Source organism: Hetaerina americana, unplaced genomic scaffold (genome assembly GCF_022747635.1).
Source record: "Hetaerina americana unplaced genomic scaffold, ioHetAmer1.1.p SCAF_59, whole genome shotgun sequence".
Classification (NCBI taxonomy): Eukaryota; Metazoa; Arthropoda; class Insecta; order Odonata; family Calopterygidae; genus Hetaerina; species Hetaerina americana.
In genome coordinates, this window is record NW_027287194.1 from 763868 (window position 1) to 784104 (window position 20237).

The 20237-nt window shown below is 42.7% G+C and overlaps 1 protein-coding gene across 1 annotated transcript in view; it reads left to right on the forward strand.

Annotated features, from left to right (window-relative positions):
- Positions 1 to 6640: 6640 nt before the first annotated feature.
- Positions 6641 to 20237, forward strand: part of LOC139694897 (sodium-dependent noradrenaline transporter-like) — a 511521-nt gene continuing 497924 nt past the window's right edge. The window contains exon 1 of the mRNA XM_071593399.1: positions 6641 to 6944. Coding sequence (XP_071449500.1) covers positions 6641 to 6944 — 304 coding nt within the window. The remainder of the gene's footprint in view (positions 6945 to 20237) is intronic.

A 20237-nucleotide genomic window follows, 5' to 3' on the forward strand; every position in this document is an offset into this window, starting at 1 on the left:
CATTTCCAACGTCCGTGCGCCACTAAATCCGTTTTTTACGCAAAATTTAATACAAGTTCGTTGTTGCAAATTTAAATCCATTTCTGAAATTGTAAAAAATCGCCAACACACACAGAGATAGATGTACTCTTGGCTACGTAACTTTTGCAAATGTCAAGTTATGACACTAAGATTTAAAGGGAATATCAACAACAGATGTACCAATTTAACAAAAAAAAACAGAACTCAAATCGGAACGATGGGAGCGCCACACGGTGGTTATTCCGGGAACGTTTTGATCAAGGTAGAATATCAGGTCCCTCTTCATCTCTGAGTACTTTCTTCCTCCCTTCATCCCGTCCAACATCCTTATCCTGTTCCTTCCCTTTCCTCTTTTGCCCAACATTCTACCCTCTATCTCAGTCTTCAACATCCCACTGCCGGTCAACACCCCCTTTATCCACCTTTCCTGCCTCCATAAGATTTCTCCAAACAAAGCCCTCTCTTCGCCCACCATACCAAGTACTTCCTCATTTGTTTTCTTCTCTGTCCATTTCACCTTCTCCATTCTTCTCCACACCAATATTTCAAAAGCCTCCAGTCTACGTCTATCCTCCTGCTTCAATGACCACGTTTCCGCACCGTACATAGCTACGCTCCATATAAAGGTTTTTACGAGTCTATTCTTAACATCCTTACTCAAAGTCCCTGTCATCAACTCCCTCCTCCTCGTGAAAGCCTCTTTGCCTAGCGCAATTCTTCTCCTTACGTCCCTACCACTTTGACCGTGTTGGTCCAAAACACTACCGAGATACGTAAACTGTTCTACCTGCTCTAGGTTTTGCCCTCCTATTTTAATGTTAAGCTTGGCCTTTTTCTTCCTAGAAAATCGCATAACCTTTGTTTTATTAATATTGATTCTCATCCCATACCTGTCACACTGAATTTCCAATACACTCAGCAATGCTTGCAGCCCCTTGGCTGACTGACAAACTAAAGCTTGTTCATCAGCAAACCCAACTGATTTTACGAATTCCCCGCCGACTTTCATTCCTACCTCGAGTTCTTCCCTGAAGTCTCTGCGAGGTGAGATGGAAGGATAGCTGGGATTACTGGAGGGATAATTATAGAATAATGTATGGGGTCGGGGACGAGAATCTACGAGGGGATGCCATAGTATAAAATGAAGAGGTAAGAAGAGCGTAGTTAACATAGACCAGGTTACGCATAGAATATTAATAGCAGAGATAAAAGCAGAAATGACTAACTTCGTTATTTTTCAAGTATACATGACCCCAAGCAAACATAAGGAAGAAGAGTTCGAGAAGATATACGTTAGAGGACATAATCGCTTGTGTTCCTTCAGAGAAAAATTTGTTAGCGATGGGGGATTTGAATGCAGATGTAGGCGAAGGAATTGGTGGTGATAAAGTGGGGGACTACGGTTTAGGCACGAGGAATGACCGCGTGGAGAACGCAGTTGAGTTCTACAGGAGACAGGAGTTAGTAATCGCCAACACTTGGTTTAGAAACCACAAAAGACGCAGGCCTACATGACAAATGGCAGGTGACTCAGAAAGGTATCAGTTAGATTATATTCTGGTTAGAAACACGTTTAGGAACAGTGTGATAAATTCGCACAGCTTCCCAGGAGCGGATGCGGACTCTGACCAAAATTAAGTTGCTATGAAATGAAGAGACTGTTTTAAAACCATAAGGCAAGGGCGTCGGACTAGAAAATGGAATTTAGAAGCTTAAAAGGAATTGACAACGAAGGAATATTTGTAGGCTGTAGGGAAAATCATTGTGGATGTTAAAGAGCTGGGGACTATTTAAAGAAATGGGTATGTATGAAGAAAAGGTTATCGAAAGCCGCTAGAGACACCATTTGATAGATTGACGCCAAAAGGATTAGGAAACGATGGATCACGGATAAGATGATCACCAAGATGGATTGGAGGAAAAAATGAAAGAATAGAAACAAAGAGTCAGGCAAAATGAAGTACAATTAGTTAAACAATAAATTTGGGCGGGCAGAAAATGAAGCAAAAGAAGCATGGTTGAAGACGCAGCGCAAGGATATGGAAAGCCTGCGGAGGAAGGGTGAAATAGGTGCGCTGTACAGCAAAGTTAAATCGTTATCGGGAAGTAAGAAAGGAAGAGCCATGCTAACAGTTAGAGATAAGGCGGGTAAGGCAATAGTTGACACAGGAAAGATCCAAGAGAGACGGAAGGAGAATATAGAAGAACTGTGTAGTAAAGAACTTCGACCAAAAACGTTAGACATTGAAAAAGAATATGACGTAGAGAAAGATAGCTTAGGCCAAGGCATACTAGACGATGAGAAAGAAAGAGCATTAAGGGAGATGAAACTAAATAAGGCCGTGGGAGAGGATAACCTTCCCGCGGAACTATTGAAATATTTAGAAAAATGTGGGAGGAAGAGGCTATATGGGCTGATTCGTAGTATCTTTTAGGAAGGAATCTGGCCGGAAGACCTTGTGAGATCAGTTTTAATTCCTATTCCGAAGAAGAGAAAGCTACATTATTAGGACTACAGAACAATAAGTTCTATATCCCACGCAGCTAAAGTTTTTCTAAAGATCAAAAAGAAAAGGAAAGAGAGTAGGGTAAATGATTACTTAGAGGATGATCAGTTTGGGCTTTGGAAGGGGAGAAGCATGCGTGATGCCTTTGCAGTAATGAGCTTAGTAATCGAGAGGAATATAGAGTACAACCAGGAGGTATTTGCCTTTTTCGTAGATTTAAAAAAAGCGTTTGGTAGAGTGAATTGGGAAAAAACTAATGAGCATATTGCAGAAAATAGGAATAGATTGGAGAGAAAGGAGGCTAATCCGCAACCTGTACATGTCTTAGATTGCACAGGTGCGAGTGGGGAACGGGGAGTCCGGATGGACAGTGTTAGGAAGAGGTGTAAAGCAGGGTTTCCCATTATCACCGTTGTTGTTCAACGTATATGTGGAGGAAATGATCAAAGAGGCATGGGAAGAACTGGAGGTAGGAATGAAAGTGTGCGGGGAATTCATAATATCCGCTAGGTATGCTGCTGACAAGCTTTAGTTTGTCCGTCAGCCAAGGGGTTGCATGCATTGCTGGGTCAATTGGAAATTCAGTGCGATAGATACGGGATGAGAATCATTAAAAAATAAAGAAAAGATTTTGCAATTTTACCGAAAGAAAAAGGCTAAGCTAAACATTAAAATAGGAGGGCAAAAACTAGAGCAGGTAGAACAGTTTACGTATCTTGGAAGTGTATTGGACCAACACGGTCAAAGTAGTAGGGACGTAAGGAGAAGAATTGTGCTAGGCAAAGAGGCTTTCACAAGGAGGAGTGAGTTGATGACAGGGACGTTGAGTAAGGATAATAAGGAAAGACTTCTAAGAACTTTGATATGGACCGTAGTTTTGTGCGACGCGGAAACATGGTCATTTAAGCTGGAGGATAGACGTAGACTGGAGGCTTTTAAATGTGGGTTTGGAGAAGAATGGAGAAGGTCAAATGGGCAGAGAAGAAAACAAATGAGGAAGTACTTGGTATGGTGGGCGAAGAGAGGGGTTTGTTTGGAGAAATCTTATGGAGGCAGGAAAAGTGGATGAAGGGGGTATTGACCGGCGGTGGGATGTTGAAGACTGTAATTGAGGGGAGAATGTTAGGCAAACGAGGAAAGGGAAGGAACAGGATAGGGATGTTGGATGGGATAAGGGGAGTAAGAAGGTACTCATAATGAAGAGGGACCTGATGTAAAGTAGGATATTGGATTATTTTTTAGGAGTTACAAAATATTTATTTTGTAGGTATTCCCATCCAAAAACCTACCTTAACCAGTAGATAACCTAATAATAATAAATAATTTATTTCAATAAATGTGCACAAATACACATACATATTCTTACTTTCAATAAATATGCAAAATGAGGCCGTATAACCTTTATTTTGCGTAAACTCCAAAGAATGTACTGAAGCTGGCGCAATACTACCTTTGTAGCGCGGTCATCTGCTAATTTGCATTCTATTGCAAAATATTTCGAACATTAATAGGACATTTTTATATCTTAACTGCTATGGTACTCGACCAGACATTAATGGATCCTTTGTTGAATCTCGGACATGGCGAATGATTGTTCACTTTAAAATTGTTGCATTGAAAACTTTATATTACAAAATTTAATCTAAACTGATATTGTCCCCTTCAAAGTGTTTTCCTTTCGGTCTTTGCACTTAATTTATTTTCATTTCCACTGTTTAAATAACCCTAGGAAGCCTTCGGCAGTTAGGCTCCTTAATTTTCTTGCTTTACTATGTCCACATTTTCACAGTGATGTCTCTTTATCACATTTTTGCAATTTGGGAATAGGAAAAAGTCGCAGAAGGCGAGATATGGCAAATAAGGTGGATGATCAAGGATTGTGATTACATTTGTTGCCAGAAACTTGCGAACAGTCAATGCTAAATGTGCAAGTGGGTTGTCATGGCGAAGGATCTATGCATCTTGTTCGGTTAAATAGTGAGTACTTTTTATGTTCCTAAATTCAGGTCATCAGCTATTATTTGGATATATTTTGGCAATCGGTAAGGACAAGGGACCGCACACGTATCCACCGTATTCCCCAGATCTGTCCCCCAGTGACTTTCTCTTGTTCCCGAACCTGAAGATGCCCATGAAAAGACAACGCTACGCTACGATTGACGAGATAAAGACTGCATCGAAGGATGAGCTGAACAAGATCACAAAAAATGATTGTTTAGGTGCTTCGAGGATTGGAAAAATCGTTGGCACAAGTGTATAATTGGGATTACTTTGAAGGGGACAAAATAGATATCCATGAATAAATTAATAATTTTTGAAAAAAAACAGAATTCGCGATACTTTTAGAACAGACCTCGTGTATATTTATCGTTAAATAAAATATCTTTCGAGAAGTATCGCAATATTATCCACCTCCTAGAGGACCTCGTTGCCCCGTTCCGAATTCACGCGACCCTTGTCGTGAGTATTGCGGGAGAAGCGGAAGGGAGATGGAGTAAGCGTGAGCGAATACGAGCGACGGTCGGGAGGGAGGGAATGGCATCCGATGAAGGAGCAGGGCGAGATGGGCGGTAGAGGGAAAGGGCCTGGGCAAGAGGGGGCGGAATGGAGGGATTGCTTGGGGACGGGGGTGAGGCATCCTCACCGGCGACGAGAAAAATGCGATTGGGGGCGGGTGGGGAGGGGAAGGAGGAAGGCGGGGTGGTTGGGGTGGAAGGAAGGAAAGGGTTTTCCGATGACACGCAAGAGGAGATGAGGGGCCGGGGGGGAGGCAGGGCGAGGGATTTTCAGCGAGGGGTACGGACAGGAATTTTTCAACCCCTCCCACGCCCGTTCCAACTCCGCGCACACGTAATATGAGGGTAGCTGCACAGCCCCATTTCACGAACCTGCTGGCGCGCCGCTGCTTCGAGGGAGGGAGAAGCCGGGGGGGATGGGTAGGTGCGATCCGCAGTCCATTCATTAGTTTAAAAAAACGGCGGAGCAAGGAAGGAGCAGGGTCGTGGGGAGAGTGGGGAAAGATTTTTCGGGAGATGGTAGGATCGTAGAGAGAGGGGGGGGGAAAGAAGGAGGTTCTGGGGAGACTAGGGTGTGGGGTGGGTTGAAAAGAGAGAAGGAGAGAGGGAGAGAGATAGAGATGGGAGGGGAGGGTGGAAAGGGTTTAAATGGAATGAGAATTAGAAAAAAATTGAAGGGTGGTGTTTTTTAAGAAGAGGAGAATGGGAGGAACGGAGAAAGAGATGGTCGTGAATTTCTGCGAGGAGGCATTCAAAGACTTTAAAAGGGGGGAGGGGGTGTGTGTGGGAGTAGGCGGAGGGGATTCCTCACCCCCCACCTCCGACCACGCACCCTATTGCTCCCTACCTCCCTCTCCGTGGAAATGAGACGAGTTTGAGCGGGAAGAGGGTGGGGGAGGGAGGGGTGTGCGTCGGTTCCCTCTCCTACCCCCCACCCTCTCCCAACTTCCCCTCCTGCCTCCCCTACTCCCGGCTCACTCGCCGTGGTGCACACTACACACGACGAGACGACTCCCGCGGAGAGACAGCTGTGCGGTTCGGTCGCTCTCGCCCCTCCGACAGAGGCGCCCGCCCGCCCGCTTACGTCCCCCGCAGACACGCGGCCAACTAAAGACCACCACGAAACACCGAAACCAAGCGACAAAGAGCGCCCAACCACGCCGGGGGCCTCTCACCGCTTCCACCTGAGGCCGATTCGCCGGAGGACAGCACCGGAGTGACCCCTAGGGTGTCTCCGGCCGACCCCGTCATCTTTCAGGCGGTACCCCACCCCCGCCGGGGCCAGGAGTGGAGGGCCCCCGAGAGATGGGACCACTGTGATTGGGAGAACGGCGACTGACGCACCTTCTCCCAGAGGCTGCTCCGTTTCTGGGGAGGAAGAGTAGCCAGATAAACAATTAACCTTCACCTTTCCTCCGCCTGCACGCGAGGCTCCCACAACCCCTTGCCTCCCTGACTTCCTCCCTCCCACGTGTTGGAGGCATAGCCGGCGTCCTCCTTCCGAGGGAGCGTCCGATCCATTGCGGTGTGATGCGACCGTGCCGGGCGCCGCCGCTTGCGTCGTCCGGCCGCTGAAGGGAAGGGAGGGCGCGGAGCATGGAGTTGGATTGGAGGGAGGCGAGCGGAGAGGTAGGAGGTGAAGGGGGAGAGGGAAACGCGGTGCCGACGGCGATGGAAACAGAGTGCGTGGGGAGGGGTGGAGGAGAGGAGGGAGGTGAGGTGGATGGCGAGGGGCGAGTAGTGGGGGTGGAGGAGGAGGCGGAGGAGGGCAAGAAGTCATCCAAGAAGAAGACAAAGAAAGGAGAGGAGAAGAGGAAGAAGAAGGAAGCGAAGGAGAGCGAGAAGGGGAGTCAAGAGGACAAGGAGGACGGGGGACTTGCCTCGACCCACCCCAACTCAGGTAAGGCGAAAGACACCCCTCTCTCAAGCCCACCTTTCGCCAACGCACATCCGTAAACACGCCCACTCACCGCGAGACGTCCTCCGGCGATCGGGGGATCCCCTGTCCGTGAGCAAGACGCGCCCGAAATGCTCCACCACCTTCGGCTAAATACGTGAGTGCACCCACCCTTAAGTCCTTTGGAGAAGTCCAGCGCAGAGAAGGCGCTGTATTACCTCGCTGTAGATATAACACTCAATATTTCGTTCGTTTTTAACCTACCGAGCATTGATTCAAAACAAAGGCTTACAAAATATTCAATGGAATCAGTTCATGGTCACAGGTCAAGTTTTCATCTTTTTTCTTTGACTTTATCGATCAATATAATCCTTTTCCGTCTCGAAATTTACCAACGGGTCATCGGGGCAGGTGAACAAGGAGAAGTTGTTTAAATGCATTCAGTGTGAACGGCTGCTCATTTCTATATCCATGGACAAATGTCTATGCAAAACTGGGTGGATGTAGAAGCGAAGAAAAAAGACGATACCATCGCCCGTCTGATTCCTTCGTAAATAAGCTTGGCCAAATCTATAGAAGAGTCATTAAATCTTTCCGGGGAGAGAAATAGAGCAGGCAGACCAACTAACTGGTAAAAGAAAGAAAAAGTATTATATTAGAAAAACACGTAAGTTTTCTCTCTGGGTACACTTTTTAGTTCCCGTTCTACATTTGCATTCCATTCAGGGGCTACATTTAAAAAAATTGTATTATGCTACATGCCTTAATTTAATATAATGGTTCTTTCAAAATATCGAACGCGTATTTTACAGTTCGGTGGAATGACGATATCAAGCCGTCGTTACATTTACGCCGGGATCTCCCCTGTGAATTTGTCGAGGTCTTGCAATACATCTACATCTACATCTACATAATACCCCGCAAGCCGCCGCAAGGGCGTGTGGCGGGGGGTGTTAGGTCACCAACCGTAAAAAGGAAAAATACCACATGCAAAAAAAACAACACGGAAAATTACACCCACAGCAGCGCACACACTCATGTACAGAACTACATCTACAGTAATGAATAAAGATTGTACGTTTTTTGTGCTCTCTTAGTTAATATATCCAGACGGATTTCCCTTCCGAATTTTTCATCACATGCACGGTTATGAATCGTTTGTAAATTAGTTTTATTGACAATGGATAAAGTACAGCTAGCGTAATATATTGTTAGTTTTGTCAAAAGTGAACATGTTCAGGATTCGATGTCAAGGATGTGGAAGTGAATTACGTGTTAATAGGAGTGGCGGTTACATCTGTATGCTATATCTGTTATTATTATTATGTAAGTCTGAGGGTTAGAGATTCAAAGACAGTATAAGACTTAAATTTAGAAACAAGATAGAAAATATGACCTAATTTTTCATAAGAAAAAAAATGTATAACAACATATACACAGCTTTTGTAAGGTACTTTCATGAAACTGTTTGTGGCTAATTTATAGTCATTAATAGCTGGCGGGAAACCATATGAATATTGATATTAAGATATAAATATGATTCTCACTTTAGTGAGAATCATATTTATATCTTATCTCCATGTGCACGTTTTTCATAGTACATGTAGTCGTGATTTCTGAAATAAAGTTGAAACTTTCAAGAAATTGATGGTTAAAATTTTAAACAACCAGTTTATCAGTTATTTTCATGCAGGATATCTTCGTTTAGGGAAATCATAAAGTTTCATGAAAGAAAATTAGGGCACGACGATCTTTCCTAGAATTTACCTCATTCCCTTAACCAGTCATGCGTTGGGAACATATGACGGCATAGAGTAGGCCGAGTTTCCCGTGCGCCTGAAATATTCGTATACATAAAAGTGTACTCCGAATTTTTTTCGAATTTCTTCAGGTGTGGTTTGGCCAAAAGGAGTAACGGAGTTTCCTTACACTTAAGTGCTGCACGTTTAAAAAATAAAGACTCAAGAAAGTCTATTCGTACCAAAGATATGTTTAAAAACACTTTCTATTTTCAAGTTGACGCTACTAATGGCCTTCCCCGAAACATTTTTAATTTAACTAAGTTTGGTTCCATAAACTCTTCCATTGGGTGCATCTTTCGATAAGAAAAGATAAAAAGATTAATATTCAAATTATTAAGTCGGATAATGCCTTGACGTTCTGAGGGAAGTAATTAATTCCCTCCCATTTCGGAGCATGAAAGAGGAGGCTATTTGATTTGGCTCCAGAAAATAATTTTGCTATCGAAATTAAATACTTGAACTTTGGTAAAAGTTTTTTCCGCAAAGACATAAACGGGCTTCTTCAAACTAATAACTTGTCGGAGGCAAAACTTAAAATAGCAGAGTAAAAGTTAAAAGAAACACGTTAACTTGGCGTTATTAATTTTTTAGATGCGTAAAATAAACAGGAGAGTGGGTGAGAATTTTCGAACAAGAGTGCATAAGAGGCATGATTTTGCCATTTCTCCTGAATTAAACAATACCAATTTTTTACAGGTTATTGGAAGTCAAGAGGAGTAAAGAGAAGCGGAACATTTTTAAAAGCAAATTCCCTTTCTTAAGGGACTGTTACATTGATTCCCATAAAAAATAAGTCAAACTACACCAGTTCGCAAAATTATTTTGCAGACTACAGTTTTGAGAACATAATTACGACTTATCATAAAATATTATGCTATTTTTTTCCAGTAGTTCCCAGTTTTATAAATTTACTCTTTTATTTATCGGTGCCACAGACCAGCTTGGCATTTGGCCTCTTTTTGAAATTCTACTTCAAAATTATTACACACTACAGCAGAATTATAGCACAAAAGAAAAAAAAGTTTAATGGGCATTTTAATCTTTGGAATTTCATAGAGAATACACATTTTTGGCGAAATTGATACATGATTTCCCCTCAAAGAAATGTGTACCATCATTAGGGATATCTGCAGGAGACGAGAGCGGCTCAAATGAATCAATTATTCCACCGTGATAAGATTAAAGCGAGCATCGCCTTCCACCGCACGCACGTTGGTCGCTGGCGAGAAAATCTGCCGATACCCATCCAACGAGTATTTTCACGTGCCAAATGTGATTAATGCATTTGATACAATTCCTCGACATGGATGCAGTGCACCAAACAGCGCGCTCACCGTGGAACAGCGAAGCGGTGGGTTCCAGTGAACACTCGTTACTGGGGATTTTTTCTCATCGTTCGATCGTTAGCAGGGCAACAAATGTAAGTCATCAGCAGATCTCATATCCATTAATCATCCATGAAATTTTAACGCATTCATAGATGTGAAGTCAACCCGACGATTAAAGTTCGAAAACCTTTCAAAATGAGAACACGAACTTCGTCTTAATATATATTTCTTTTTGAATACTATATAACTTTATTCCGAAAACAGGTTTACAAACACGGATTTGAAATTTTATTGAACATACTTAAAAAGCATATTTCTGCTCTGTTTCTATTTATAATTTTGATTTTGCTAATTACAGCAGAGACGGAAAAATATGTGTGTTCATGTTGTAAAGGCTAAAAATCGTTTACAGCTTGGAGATAGTGAATCAATGGAATGAATGGGTAAAGGTGTGGCGGTGCATAAGAATTTCTAATTCCACATCTACACCGGCCACGATTGGATTTTTTTTAAACTTTGGTAGAAAAGAAAGATAGGAAAAACTTATTTCGATGTTTTTTCAAAACGGAAAAACCTTGTCAATATAATTTTTCCAAAATATTAACATAATGCTGGTGTTATCAAACAACCGCAGGAAATAAATCGGAGAATTGGTTTCTGATCCATCTCCTGGCCAAATCTTTCAATATCGTAATTTCGTCGTAATTTCTAGTAATGGCATATTCCATTAATTGCTTTCGTAGTTCAACCTTGACCTTCATTTGAAACTCCTTTCCTCAACTTTCCATTTTACATCCATATTGAATTTTTGGGATGAATCGCACTTAAGAAGAAGGGCTACTTTTTTTATATCTAGATAATACGAAACAAATTAACAAATGCTAGATTCGATTTGCCAATATATTTTTTAATTTATGGAGAGAAAAAATTCAATTTTTTGTCAGAGAAAATTTTTTTTTCTCAGCGATGGTACATGTATGACTAAATATTCATATGTAACCACTACACACACATCCTCGCACTGCATATTCCACCTTGCTTCTTTTGCTTTACTTGTTGCCCGTCTGTATTTATTATTAGTAGTGTCTCTTTACAAACATATGAACTATTTGTACTTCCTTTTGCCCAATCCTGCGTTTACATTCTTCCATGTTCTCCTTGCATCCATCTCTGCAATCATAGAATCCGTAACCAACGGTTTCCTTGCCCTTTTTCCCTTAACGGTTCCTGTAGTGTCTTTTGCGTCTTTTCATATCCCTTTCATGATACATTCCCATTTTTCTTCGATAACACTCAGCTCCTTACCATTCTCCATAATTTTCTTTACATCCTATGGGTAGTACTTCCTTTTCAATCCATTTAATGGTTCTACATTCCATTTTCCATTTTCTACATCTACATTTCCGCCGCCACTGCCTTATCTTTTTGAAACGGACGCTACATTTCATAACAACTAAATTGTGGTCAGAGTCCGCATCCGCTCTCGCGAATTCATCACACTGCTCCTAAAACTGTGTCTAAGTAAAATATAATCTAGCTGATAACTTTCTGAGTCACCTGGCATTTTCCATGTATACCTACGCCTTTTGTGGTGCCTAAACCAAGTGTTGGTATATATTCTATTGTTTCAGGCTTCACTTCGTGGAAGTATTTAATATCCATACTAAAGTGTTGGTGATTACTACCCCCTGTCTCCTGCAGAGCTCAATTGCTTTCTGCCCACGGTCATTCCTCGTGCCCAAACCATAGTCCCCCACCTCATCACCATCCCTTCCTTTGGCTGCCGTCGCATTCAATTCCCCCATCACAGTCAATTTTTTCCCTGTTTGGAGAGCAAAAAGCAACGCGAGAACGCATGAAAAGAACTAGCACACGTAATTTTTCTAGTGTTAAGATTAACGTGTGAGTGTTCTTTTCATGTGTTCTTATATTGTTTGTTGCTGCCCAAATTTATATATATATATATATATATATATATATATATATATATATATATATACATATATATATATATATATATATATATATATATATATATATATATATATATATATTTATTTATTTAAAACTTGGACAGCAACAAATAACTTAAGAACACATATGAAGACCACTCACATGTTATTTCATGATCATTTCGCCGGAATTCAGCTCCGTCTTCATCAGAAGAAATCGAAAAATCATTTCTTCCGATGAAGATATTTGAATTCCATCGAAATGATCAATAAAATACGTGTGAGTGATTTTTTTTATGTGTTCTTATATTGGTTGTTGCCATCTAAGTGTGTTATTCAACACTCCCATGTTACTTCCATGAAATCATTTATATATATATATATATATATATATATATATATATATACATATATAAAAATGTCTTCGAAATGGAACGCTCTTCGGCGACGAAAAAATATATTAAAAACACGGATGTAGATTTGTAGAATATAGAGAAACAAAGAAAGGACACTCACACTATGTTATTTGACGTTTCGAAAGCTCGGCTGTCGTCTTCAGAAACTGACACTGTCGTCCGAAGACGACAGCCGAGCTGTCGAAAACTCAAATAACATATTGTGATTGTCCTTTCTTTGTGCCTATAGACTTTGTGTCTATATTCTACAAATCTACATCGGTGTTTTTAAATACACACACACACACACATATATATATATATATATATACATATACGAGTATATATATATATATATATACACACACACATATATAAATATATATATATATATATTAAGGTAATATAGCGGTTAAGGTATGTTAATGGATGGACACAGCTACTAAATAAAACATTTTGTGACTCCTAATAAACACGAAATCCAGTATCCTACTCTATATCAGGTTCCTTTTCATCTCTGAGTACTTTCTTCCTCCCTTCATCCCGTCCAACTTCCCTATCCTGTTCCTTCCCTTTCCTCATTTGCCTAACATTCTCCCCTCAATTACAGTCTTCAACATCCCACCGCCGGTCAATACCCCCTTCATCCACTTTTCCTGCCTCTCTAGGATTTCTCCAAACAAAACCCTCTCTTTGCCTATCATACCAAGTACTTCCTCATTTGTTTTCTTCTCTGCCCATTTGACCTTCTCCATTCTTCTCCACACCCACATTTCAAAAGCCTCCAGTCTACGTCTATCCTCCAGCTTAAATTACCACGTATCCGCGCCGCACATAGCTACGCTCCATATAAAAGTTTTTACGAGTCTTTTCTTAACATCCTTACTCAACGTCCCTGTCATCAACTCCCTCCTCCTAGTGAAAGCCTCTCTGCCTGGAGCAGTTCTTCTCCCTACGTCCCTACTACTTTGACCGTGTTGGTCCAAAACACTTCCGGGATACGTAAACTGTTTTACCTGCTCTAGTTTTTGCCCTCCTATTTTAATGTTTATCTTCGCCTTTTTCTCTCTAGAAAATCACATAACCTTTGTATTATTAATATTGATTCTCATCCCATACCTGTCTGTCACATTTAATTTTTAATTCACTCAGCAAAGCTTGCAACCCTTTGGCTGACTGACAAACTAAAGCTTGGTCATCAGCAAACCTAACTGATTTTACGAATTCCCCGCCCACTTTCATTCCTACCTCCAGTTCTTCCCATGCCTCTTTAATCATTACCTCTACATACACGTAGAATGGCAACGGTGATAATGGACAACCCTGCCTTACACCTCTTCCTAACACTGTATATCCGGACTCCCCTTTCCCCACTCGCACCTGAGCAGATTGAGACATGTAAAGATTACGGATTAGCTTGCTGTCCCTCCAATTTATTCCTATTTTCTGCAATAAACTCAGTAGTTTTTCCTAATTCACTCTATCAAACGCTTTTTCGAAATCTCCGAAACAGGCAAATATCTCTTGGTTGTAATATAAGTATATTCCTTTTGATAAATAATCTCATTACTGCAATGGCATCACGCGTACCTATCCCCTTCCTAAACTCAAACTGGTCAGCCCCTAAGTAATCTTTTGCCCTACTCTATCCTTTTGTTTATGATCCTGAGAACAACTTTGGCTGCGTGGGATATCAAACTATGTATATGTATGTATACATATACACACACATACACACACACAGATATATATATATATAAATATATATATATATATACATATATATATATATGTATATATATATATATATGTATGTATATATATATATATATATATATATATATATATATATATATATATATATATATATATATATATATATATATATACATTCAAACACGAAATCCCGCCAAACGGCGAATAAATACTCATATATACAGAAACAGATATAAGGAAAAGGGATAGGAACACATATAAAGGACGAACACAATAAAGGTGGGGAAGGCGGAATCGAACGGATCACAAGAGTAAAAATATTTCCTTGACCGGGACTCGAACCTCAGATCTTTCCACTTGCCGGGCGGATGCTCTTAACCACTTGAGCTATGATATAAATTATTTTATTCGGCTCAGAATATTACAGAGTTTGTTAGCATTATGCATAATATCAGGTCACAGATTATGGGTACATCATGTTTTTCTTTAGTATAAGTGTATACCTGGATAAATACATGATACATATACCCCACATACATATCCACTTGTACATACATACGCACACATGCACATCCACACGGACATACATAAGCATATGCATACAGACGCATTCTCGTACATTTGACCATTAACATTTAGAAAGAAAAAAGAAAGGAAGACAAGGTCCACAGATATTAGGAGGGAGATTTTAGCTAGCAATGGAAAATTATTTATTGTAAGAAATTATCAATGGCAGGTTTGAAATTATCGATTCAATCAGTCATTCAGAAAAAAAACTCTTCAACGATGGATGAAATGTGTCCGGCACCGGGTGGCTACCGGACATCACTTCCCAGAGTTCTGATCGTGGCTAGCGTCGCTCCGGTTGCGACTCGACCCCGGGCGACGAGTGCTTCGCCGTTTCCCGGGACGCCTCGTCCAACGGGTCGACGAGCGAGGACGCGGCATTTCGCCACATCCCTCCCCCCCGGCTTCGTCCGAAGAGGAAGAGCCAGCCGTGGTCCCCACGAAGACCGGGTAACTCGGCAGCGTTCCACAAGGGGCCTTCTTCGAAGGAGCACCGCTGGGGGCCGCCAAGGGGCAGGAGGTACCCTCGGGGAGGGTCGGATCGGCAGGCTGGGGCTCATCTGCGGAAGGGTTGTGGTCGGGAAAAATCAGGGGCGATAGTTGCTTGTGGTCCGTATCTTGAGAAGCGCTGGGAAGATCGTCGGCACCTTGGCTGTCCTTAATGGGGAAAGAAGATGGGGTATGTGGAATTTTTGACTTTGGGAAACTTGAATGCGGGTCGACTTCCGGGGTCGGTGACGCTTCATTTACAGTCAATGATAAAGGGGTCGAGGGATGAGCTGTTGGGGACGGGAAAACATCGCAATCAGATGCATCCTCCTCACCTGTCACCAGAGGTTCTCCGGGTGTTTGAAACCCGTGATGCAAGGATTGCGTAGCGAGGGCGTCGATGGCGTGAGCGGGGGGAGGGGGGGCGAAAGACCATCCCTCCTCATTTGACGAGCTCACGGAGACGGGGGCTGGAGGTCGTGTGATATTAGGCGAGGTGGTAGGTACGTGAGCCATTTGTAGATCGGTATTCGAGACCAGGAGCTTGGGTTTGTCTGTCCTCTTCTTTTTCGGTTCCCTTTCCTCCGTTGACGATTTTCGCTCCCGCTGACATTTCCCTCCAATTGAAGGGAGATGCGGGGGACCGACGGGAGCAGCCGGGGCCGCACCCTCGATGAGTAGAAGCGACCGCGCTCTCTCCTCCACAGCCACTTCGGGCTCGTCCATCTCCACGGCGGCGTTAGGGTTGGAGGGCATCGTCATTGCCTCCACATAGCTCTTACCTCCCTGGTTCCGAGGGCAGGTCTTGCGCTCGTGGCCTTCTTGGTTACAGCGGGCGCAAGTGCGGCGCTGACCCTCATAGATGATGATGGCCCGGTTGCCGCCGATGTGGAGGTACGAGGGGATATTTCTCTCGACCGTCATCCGCACAACCCTGGTGCCAGTAAGCACCCGCGCCATCTTGTCTCCCTCCCACCTGTTCTCCCACGAACGATGGATTTTACCAAAGCGTTGGAGCTCGCCTGTTATGTCTTCCAATGGGGTCTCCACGGGGAGACAAAGAACCCTGACATTACACGGGCTGCCGGAAGTCTCGTCAATTGTTATTGTCGTCCTCTGGTCACTTAAAGACGGAAACGGTAGTTTCCGCGGAGTATTGTCTAAAATCCTAGTCATTGTAGCTTCGGTTGCCAACTTCAGGAATATCAAATGGCGATTGTATCCAAATTGGATCGCCACTATCTCTTCGGGTGTCAGGCCCAGCGACTCTAACGTGAAGAGGTGGACCTCCAACGGGGTAGGGGGCTTCGCCTTCTCGTCAACTTGCAAGGCGAGCGTGTTTAAGCGGCGCACAGCCATTTGAAGAAATCAAAGTCAGCACACTAGCATGAAGAAGGAAAGCGCAACAAAAAAAACGAGCACTTTAAAGGGAAATTAAACACTCACGAACGCTCCCTCCCCGCCACACGCACCCGGCGGTAGAAAACAAAAGGAGCCTAAGCTCTACACCAGGAGTCAAGGTCAGTCTTGATCCACTAAACAAAACAAAAGTACGGCCTTCCCGGCGGAAGAAGTCGAGAGTCAAACTGCACGCTTCTTGATGAACTAGGCGGTCAACCGCCGCTGGAAACAAAACACGATCGGACCTCGATTTCCGAGAGAGTCCGGCAGTGCCGCTCTCCAAACCCCGGCGGCCGAAGCCTCGGACGCCGGCGATTTAAGACACTCGGTGAACACAGGCACGTCCTGCTGTCAAGGCAGCTATCGAGGAAACGTAATATACCCTGAGATCCGTGGGTCTAAAATGTCGCCAAGCGCCCCGATTCTTTAGCCAAGAGATGGCGTCAGAAAGATCCGAGTTTCGAGTCCCGGTCAAGGAAATATTTTTACTCTTGTGATCCGTTCGATTACGCCTTCCCCACCTTTATTGTGTTCGTCCTTTATATGTGTTCCTCTCCCTTTTCCTTATATCTGTTTCTGTATATATATATATATATATATATATATATATATATATATATATATATATATATATATACATATACATTTATATGTGAATTTACATATATTATTTTTAAGTTAGTTACCGGTTAAGTTAGGTTTTGGGTGGACACAACTACCTAATAAAAAGAATTTGTGACTGCAAACAAGACACAGAAAACAACAACCTAGTCTACATCAGGTCCGTCTTCACCTCTGAGTACTTTTTCCTCCCTTCATCCCGTCCAAAATCTCTATCATGTCCCTACCCTTTCCTTGTGTTCCTAAATTTCTTCCCTCTATTACAGTCTTCAATATCCCATTGCTGACAATACGCCCTTCATACATTTTTCCTGACTCCATAGGATTTCTCTCAACAGACCTCTCTCTTCACCCACCATTCCAAGTACTTGTCATGTCACCCTTTCCATTCTTATCCATACCCACATATAGTATCAAAAGCCTCCAATTTGAAATAGGTCGTCAAAAACTAGAGCTGGTAGAACAGTTTACGTTTCCTGGAAGTGTTTTCGACCAACGTAGTCAAAGTAGTAGAGAAGTAAGGAGAAGAATTGCGCTAGGCAAAAAGGATTTCACAAGGAGAAGGAAGTTGATGGCGGACATTCACTAAGGATATTAAGAAAAGACTTGCGAAGAAGGAGCAAAGGAAAGGAAATCTTTATTACGTCTGCTAGCGTCAGGTACCAACCCCACATGAATAATTGCCGGAAAATTGATGACGAAAAAAGATTGTGCCCTTCATTCCATGAACATGAACTTCCTCAAAGTTGAGCCAGAAACAATCGAATACAAATTTTATTGATACTATTATAATCGCAACACTCAAACGATCTTTCTCCGGCATGCAGTCGATAATCGAGTGGTTCGATTGTGTTGGTTGATAATAATCTTAGTGAGTAGAATATCAATATGTAACTCTGTATTCAAATTTCCACCCTAAGGTGGTGTATTATTTAAGTCGCTTTTTTAAGAAAATAGCAATAATAAATCTTAAAATAATCCTACGGTAAAAGTCCTTCTTTAATTTTGTGGAAGGTGCTTTTACTTTTAAAGTATTCAATTACAAGTTATACATTCCATTGTAACGGAAGAATATCCTTAAACACCGGTGATGAGTCCTTCCAAAAGATACACATCTAGCTTACGGAGAAGTATGCAGTTGTTTAAACGTAAGAGGTGGATGAGTCACCGGTGGATCATTCACCGGGGTATCACATCCTTATAGGGATAACACACGCAACATAAATTATGCAAGGTTAAATCATTGCGATTAATTTGTATTATGTTACACCGAATTCTACGACGTAGCTCAGTCGATATAAAAACTAACATGAAATCAAGCGGATCCATTTCACTTTAGAACTTGCAGAATAAATCATCGAATCTTCTTACCCAATGTTGCTGGATTCCCCCATTCCCAGGTGGCGGAATGAGATTCACCGCTGCGGGCTTCGCTTTACGTGATCCAGTGGAAAACACGAGACGCTTCCGCTTTTGACGATTTCATCCCATTCTTCCCACAACGGTGAATATAATACTTGGTTCGTTCTCGCCTCCCCGTCGGAGGCAGCCGGGGGGCGCGGAGGGAAGATCGGAGCGGCCATTGTGAGCAGTCGGGAAAGAAGCATCAACAGTACTCGCTAATGCGTTCCCGAAAGTCGAATGCCAAGGGAAAAAATATTCCATCTCCTCAGTGATTATATCCGGATTTCCGTGGGCGGGCAGTCGGCCGAGTAGGTAGGCATTTACGTTCGCCAAAGCATTGGAATTCTGGTGACGAAGAGAGGGGGTGTGAGGGCCGAATGGCAAAATCCAAGACTCCCGAGTGATCTTCAACGTCAGAAAAACACCTTACCATAGGATGCGACGGCTTAAATCCATCTAACGTCAAATTTTAAGCGGGATAACGTTTAATTTCTTAACACTTACCGCGTTACTTACATGGCTGGTATAAAAAGTATCGGTAATAACATTTACCTGAAGTGTGCGTGAGATGCTGGATTCTGACCATCGGTCAAGTGTGCTCATGATCGAAGACCGTCTTGGTATCTATAAGAAGACAGTGCACACCATCACCACCGAAAGTTTTCGCGGTGCGAAACATCTGCGCTAATCTCGTCTCGAAGGTCTTTGGATGGACGACCAGGAGCGGAGTCGAGTGCCTGCTCGCGAAGACCTTCTGCAACGACATCGCGACGATTCCCTAACCCCCTTAAAGTCCTGACTTGGCACCAGTCAACTATTTCCCACTCCCAAGAGTGAAATTCACCATCCATCAAAGGACGCCACCATTGGACTCTTAAATGGCCTAAAAGAAGCTTGCAAGCATATCTTTTAGGACCTTCCTGAATTCGCCTACCAGGATCCTACCGACACTTTTCCCGATACTTTTTATCCAAACTATGTTAATTCATTTCATGTTATCTATACTCCTATTCATTTAATCTATTCTACCGATTTGAGATGGGTTTTGTATGGTGCTTGACAACTATTATCTTCTAGGGATATAGAGCGGATGGTTTTTCTTTTCCTAACATTATTTCTTTCGTTGTTTCTTCGTAACCCCGCCCCGCTTACCCCACCTCTCGAGTCCTGAGTTACGGGCCTTATCAACATCCCACGACCTTTCAATATTTTTTCCGCACATTTCCTCGGACGTTTCCGGAAATCCCCCCGACAGCTTCCTCTCTGAGCCTACTCTATTGAAAAACTCGGCGTATTTATCTTTCTCTCTGTCCGCCTTATTCTTCTCTTCATTTTCCGCCCCGCCCCTTCATGAAATCCTCTAATTTACCTCCCTCTAAGACCAAGCATCCGTAATGCACTACGCTCCATAGAGTCAGTACTAATACTTCCCTCTCATATTCATACAGCGTACCCATTAAGAATTCTCTTATCCTGGAAAATTATTCTTTACTGAAGTAAGATCAGGTGCTTTCCTGGCGTATCAGCTTGATGAAGTTTTCTCGGGTCTTCCATCGGGTCAGGGGTTCCATGTTAATTCTTTACTGTCAAATCAAGACTTCTTTCTCACTTAAACTTTACA